The sequence below is a fragment of the Nicotiana sylvestris genome, chromosome 6 (assembly GCF_000393655.2).
Source record: "Nicotiana sylvestris chromosome 6, ASM39365v2, whole genome shotgun sequence".
Lineage (NCBI taxonomy): Eukaryota > Viridiplantae > Streptophyta > Magnoliopsida > Solanales > Solanaceae > Nicotiana > Nicotiana sylvestris.
The window spans coordinates 108161410-108168676 of record NC_091062.1 but is presented as its reverse complement, the minus strand read 5'-3'; the positions used below and the strand labels follow the sequence as shown (position 1 = coordinate 108168676).

The 7267-nt window shown below is 33.9% G+C and overlaps 1 protein-coding gene across 1 annotated transcript; it reads right to left on the bottom strand.

Annotated features, from left to right (window-relative positions):
• Positions 1-2284: 2284 nt before the first annotated feature.
• Positions 2285-2773, bottom strand: LOC104231283 (transcription factor TCP11-like). Its single transcript, XM_009784250.1, has one exon. The coding sequence runs from the start codon at positions 2771-2773 to the stop codon at positions 2285-2287; it is 489 nt and encodes a 162-aa protein (XP_009782552.1).
• Between the last annotated feature and the right edge of the window lie 4494 nt (positions 2774-7267).

Below are 7267 nucleotides of genomic sequence, written 5' to 3'. Positions count from 1 at the left end.
GATTGCCTTTGCTACTTCAGCCCCGTATGCTGAAGTTATGCGAAAAAGTGGGTACGCTTGCAATTTTTTTACAAAACGGGCTTAAGTTAAAACGTGACACAAAAAGCGGGTATAGATGAAAATGCCCCATGGGTTTCTATGTTTTGTTTGGAAATATATATTTTTACAACCGAATAATGAAAGCATAACCTTTTTTGGAAAAGAATTAAATTAGAAAATATTTCTAGCAAACCAAACATGTGTTTGTTGTAAAAAGAATTTCAGAAAGAAAAAGGTGTTGCTTGGTCCAGTTTTCCCTTGAATATAGTACTCCGCTACATTATAGTTTGCACATAATGGGCAGATAAATTAATGCTTAACCATTTTTATAGGAATTATACAGAGGCGGCCTCAATGGTTTTAGAGGCCTAAAGTCAAGACGTAATAAGAGGCCTTGAACTTATTTAATAATTTTAGATATTTTTGTTAAAGTTTATTTTTTTTATTTTTTGAGATGCAATTTCATCTTGACGATGTAACCAACCCCTTTAATTTCTGTTGAAACATTACTAACATTTGATAATATTTTATTAAATTTAATTTTTAATTTTTTTCTTTTACATGATCGTCAACGTAACTCACTATATAACATTGTCTCCCAAAGTAACAATCATGTAGAAATTTGTATTTACAACGATGATAAATATTTTACGATCTATTTAGCTTGAAGCATATCTATGGAGATTTTGAAAGAAAATATCTTACAAATTTAGAACTGTAAATAAAATTTATTCAAGTTGGAGTAAGAAGAACTAGAAAGTAACTTCAGATTTAATTGTCTTTCACTTTCATTTGAATTTTCTCAATCAACTCCGAAAAAAAACCCACATAAAATATAAAACTATATTATTAATAATTGGTGACAAAGTAGCAAATGATGGTTGGAATTTCTTTTATCACTATTTAATAATAAATATTTAAATTACATATAAAAAGAGTAGCTTTTGGGGCCTCTAATTTTGTGAGTCCTAAAGCGGCCGCTTTAGTGGCTCGGGGGTTAAGCCGCCTCTGGAATTATATTTATCAGGTTCTTCAGCAACTTACCATATATCTTTACCAAGCTTTCAACATTCCATCCGTATGCAATTTCAAAGAGATTATTTGTTTTACCAATAACAGTAAACTTATTTAATGGTTTCCTTCCTTTACAAGCAATATGGAGGAATTGGTAAAAATGTAGTCTTGGTCAACATCATATGTGGAAAAGCTTTTCATACTTATTTTACAACTCATCAACTTTTGAATTTAAGATTTGGAAACTCATTTACTCAAAATTTAAATTATTATTTCTTACCCAAATATGTAACTAAAGCTCGTTGACAATTATTTGCTATGCATACAACCCATAGGTTCTGCCACTCTTAGTACGTTCTTTCTCCTCCTCAATGTGCGACGACGTTATTACAATTTATAAAAAGAAAAAGATTTTAAAAAACTAAAGAATTATAAACATTAGCATATTGCCTTAGTATTTTTTAGAGATATATTTGATTCAGGATTTTGACTTGTATGAATGCTTTAGAATAGTAGAGTTTGTCTGATCCGACATGCGAAGTGGATAGTTTATTTAGGACGGATACTTCCTAAAGAGTGATGAAGGTGTGGAAGGTAGGCTCAAGCTAAAATTCTGCTCGTGAGCATAATTGTTTAATTGTGAGATCGACTGGTCGAACAGAGATGAAAGTAGATCATAGTGATCCGGGAGTCTGCTATGGAAGGACTCTCGCTCAACGAATCAAAAGTACACTAGGGATAACAAACTGATGACTCCGAAGAGCTCTTATTGATGCAGTCATTTGACACCTTGATGTCAAATCATCACACCTTTCAATAATATCTATTATTTCAGTTTGCATACATGTGCACATACGGGACAAAAATAACCAAATGTAAATAAACAGCAATTGAAAATCGAAATCCTTCAGAAATAGGAAAAATAAATGAGGATCCTCCGAGGTTTAAAGAGATTAAAAAACATGAAGTTTGGAACTAATAAAAAATAGAGTAAAATAGATCCATTCCCTTCTTTGCCAACAGTAAGCGCAAAACCTAATAGAAGCAAAAAGAGGTTTTAAAAAAAGGAGGTGAAACATAGGCACACTAGCCATAAATTTTATAATATTTGTTTCATAATTTGTCAATAAAATTGTACAAATAGTGCATTCTTTTTTCCTCATTAACACCTATTTTTTCTTGGACCTCCTAATGTATAACTTCTTTTTACTTTCCATGGACACTTAACACTTCAACATTTTTTCTCATTTGATACATTCATATGTTGCGCGGGCAATGAAGATCCAACCGACTCTGATGAAGTAGTAGTTGAAGCGAACCGTTCAATTTCTTCTCTAGAGAACTCCATATCACCTAATTCCAATCCACGGCAAAAAACAAAAGGAGGAAGCACAGTTCTGTTCCGATGAGTCGAAACAGAACTGTTTCCTCCTGTTGTAGGAATTGAACTCTCCACAACCGGAGGAAGACGTTGTGGTGATGGTGATGCCGATGTTTCTTTGGCAAGAATAGCATTAATGGAGGACTGAGCATGCATTAAGAGCCATTCAATCGTACGACCAGCCATCTTATGACCAATTTTTTCCATTAGCGAAAAAACACTTTGAGCACATGACATAGAAAGGCGAACCCGTCGATCCTTTCCATTAGTCTTCAAATGGCGATCACGAGTTCTCTTACTAGGGCGATTGCCAGGAGGAGGAGGAGGGGCGACGCCCATAAAGGTTATGGCTTTAGGAGGAAATATTTAACGAAATGATCGCCTTATATAAAAAACAGAGTAGAAACCCGTAGTTAGGTTATTAAATATTGTATTTATTTATATTTACGAAATCTACTTGAACAAAACTTTGGATTTAGAGTACAAAAATATATAGAAACTAGTTAATGATATTTAGGTATATACTTATTTTTCAAAAATGATTATCAAAATTTTTATCAAGTAAGAATGTTGAAAGATTTAATTATTTGTTTCGAAACATCTATTTCTATATATATATATATATATATATATATATATATATATATATATATATATATATATATATATATATCTCATATGCTATACATTGTAGTCCAATAAAAGTCGAGTTTTTTAATCTCCATTTTTCTTGGGTTTTTCGGGTTATTTCGGAAAAAATTTCATAAAGTTTTCATAAAACAAAACATAGAATTTTTGCTCCAAAAATTTCTTTCATCCTAATAAGACATAACTATATATAGAAGGTGTTTTTCAAGAAAATAACATAAAATATGAGATGAGCTATGACATTATACTAAAATATTACAATAAAGATAATAAAATCGCATAAAATAAATATTATTAATAATCCATAATAAAAATAAACATAATCTAAAATTACTAAGTTGCTAAAATAAGTACTACTAACAAGCACTATTTTTATATGACTAAACACTATAAAAAAAAAGTTGTGCATTTTATCTAAACCATGAAAAACTTAAAAAATAGATATCCAAGAGTATTGTCATTCCTATTACATTTAATTGAATGTAGTTTAGATCAAAGTAATCTTTCCCCTTTTTCAAAAAGCTCTCGGAGCACATTAGTTAAACGTACGCCGAACTTGTAGCCATGGCGAAAAGAAGAGGCAGGGCAAGGGGACGACCTCGTACGTATCCATTAACGACATTAGAGAATATATTGACGACAGTTAATCAACCATTAATGGAGAAGGTAGCTCCATTAACCACTCCTCTAGCTTCAGTTCAGAGTATAGATCCAGCTACTGGAGGTACTGCATGTACAATTGGCTCAACTTCGAACCAATTTAACGTCTCTAAGAAGCTGGATCTAGCATCTCTAGCATCAACTGGGGCAATACCAGCTACGATGAAAATTCCAACCAATGGAACAGTGACCATACAAAATCCAGCTCAGAATCAAGTTAACTCAGCAGATAAACTAGTCGAACCAGTGGTGATAAGCAAAAAAGTAGAAGAATCTAAACATTCATGGGCAACACTTTTTCAGAAGAACAAATTTACTATAAATGGTATGTCACTATCTTATATTCCACCGCAAATTGTAGATGGGCAACCTATGGTTCAATTAGATAAATTAGAGGTGAAAAAGGATTAAAGCAAATGGAAATGTGCTTTGATTGCTTACATTTTAGGAGATGGCCCAGGATATAATGCGATGAAGAGATACATCAACTTACATTGGTCACATGTTCCTGAACCAGATCTATTCTATCATGATGAAGGCTAGTATATAATCAGATTCAAAACTATGGAAGATGCTCATGAAATTCTATATGCTGGACCTTATTCAATAGCTAATACACCTATAATTCTAAAGCCATGGACTCCTGATTTTGATTTCACTGAGGAATTCCCTACTATTATTTCACTATGGGTTAAATTTACCAAACTACCTATGTCTTGTTGGGGAGTGGGATCATTAAGCAGGATATCCAGTGTGATTGGGAGACCAATTTTTGCTGATGAGTGCATAACTAAGCAAACTAGAGTTTCTTATGCTCCGATGCTTATTGAGGCTAATAGTACCAAAGAGTTGCCAAGTGAAGTTTGGGTGATGGATCCAACTGGGAAGAAATTTTTACAAAATGTTACTTATGATTGGAAGCCTGCTTATTGTGAGAAGTGTCTAGTAGTGGGACACATATGCTCAAACCAAGTGAGACTTGTTACACATCAACCTAATCAAGATAAGAAACCCAAAATTACACAGGAATGGAGAACCAAGGCCCCAATACCTACAACACATGTGCAAAGTGAAATAGCCCCAACTGAGCTGCCACAACAAATTACTATTAATATGGTAACTGATGTCCAGAAATCTAAGGAAAGAAGTGTCCATCCAAGTGTGGTTCCAAGTGCTGAAAGGTAGGAAGATAAAGGAAAAGCAGTCCAAAGCCCAGAAAGAACCTCATTAGTTTTCCTCCCCTTTCCCCTATTCCAGTGAGAAACAGATTTGAAGTAGTGTCCAATAGCAAATATGAAGTGCCACCTGGGGATAGAGGTGGAAGCAACAATCAGTAATGAAGTGGTTATTCTGAAATATTAGAGGTGTAAATAAAAGGTACAAATAGAAGGAAGTTAGGGAGTATATTAGATGTAATAAAATAAAGTTAAAAGGATTAGTAGAAACTACGGTGAAAGAAGGTAATGCTTAAAAAATTTCAAAGTATCTTGTTCTTGGATGAGGTATGCTAGCTAATTATAATGAAGCTAGGAATGGTAGGATATAGTTATTACGGGATACTAATCATCTCATTGTTACTGGACTTAATGATGATCCTCAAATGATTCATTGTCTAGTAAGAAGTAAAAAAGGGGATATAGATTGCTATCTTACTTTTGTTTATGGTTTTAATGGGATAGAGCAAAGAAGATCTTTATGGGAGAATTGCAACAACTTTCAACAAGTATCACATGTCCATGGTTAGTTGCAGGGGATTTTTTAATGCAGTTTTATACCTTAATGACAGACTATCTTGTAATACTGTTAGCTATTCAAAAGTTCAAGAGCTTGGCTACTGTCTTCAACAAGCAGGACTAATAGAATTGCCTTGGAAAGGAGAGTATTATACTTGGACAAACAAACAACCTGGAGCTGAAGGATGAGTAGTGGATTGGACAGAGTTTTTGGTAACTATGAGTGGATGATGACTTGGAGCCATGTGGAGACAATATATGATCTACCTCAAATTTCTCATCATGCTCCTATGGTGTTAACATTAGCAGCTTCTTCTTGCACTGGAAGGGTTCTATTTAGGTTCTTCAATGTATGATCTACTCATGTAGATTTCCCTCAAATTGTGGTATCTATCTGGAACTCTTCAAATACTCTTGGTTCTTTGAAAAAAGTATGGATTAAATTAAAAGCATTGAAAGCTCCGCTAAAGGCTTTGAATGCTAAGGATTTCAAGGGCATTACTTAAAGAATTGAAAGGGCCAAATTGGAACTGAAAGATATATGTCACACCTCCTTTTTTCCTACACCCGGAAAGGGTATAATGGAGTTTTTCCAACTTAGTGACAATCGAAAACGGGATTATTTATTGAATTCAGAGTCGCCACTTGAGATAATTATGGTATCCCAAGTCACCGGTTTAAAATCCCGAATCGAGGAAAAGATTGACTCTGTATTGTAGCATGCGAACTAGAAATCCGGGTAAGGAATTCTGTTAACCCGGGAGAAGGTGTTAGGCACTCCCAAATTCCGTGGTTCTAGCACGGTCGCTTAACCATTTATACTTGGCTTAAATTATTTAATTATGTGCATGGAAACTACATGCATTTTTACCTTTACCGCTTTTAATTACGTGATTTACTCGTACTTAAAGAATTATCGAGTTACGCATACGTATACTCGTGTGGTTTGGCGTGTCAAGAGTCATGTCACGCGTACGTGTACACAATTCACAACACTAAATTTATTTAAGAAAAAAAACTTAGTCAAAGTCGCGCAGACGAGGGCCTTAATTTATTTTTGAAAATTTGTAATTATGTCACGCGAACATGTCCACAATCACGATAATATTTTAAACGGCCCTAAAGGTTTCTCTAGGAATATTTATTATTTTACCTCTACATTATGAAATTAACACAAGAGCCATTTGTTACTAAGTGTCTAACTATGGCTTGCCTCAAATTTCCATTTTTTAAGACCCTAATTATTTAACACTAAAGTACTTGAGAAGTCCCTTCCAAACAACAAGGCTTTATTAAACCATTTTATTAGCGGAAGGGCCTGAATATTTTGGCAACGCCGGCTGCAAGCAAGGACTTCAGGATCGAATCCCTGAAGCCATACCTACCAGTGATCTCTCATAATCTTTTTAACCGTTGAGGAGGGGAGAAAAACGAGTTGGGGCATGAATAAGAACTTTATATATATCAATCAACAATAGTCCCCTTTTAAACTAAGGCATAAACTATATGGAAACATCAATTGGTTACAGTTAAGACCAGGCAATCTATACATACATAACCAAAATTTCAGCAGAAGCTATTGTTGTATACAATCTATACCTTGAGCACAGTTGGACAACTTAACACATGAATCATAACAAGAAAATAAAAGTATAAACAGCAGAAGCTAATAGAATTTAACATTCAAACAAGACTCTTATTCAAATTCCAATTCGAACATCCAAATTTGTATACAAAGTCAATATGGTTCCAACTTGTGGCACTTCATTTGTTAGCAAAGGGTATGAAAGAA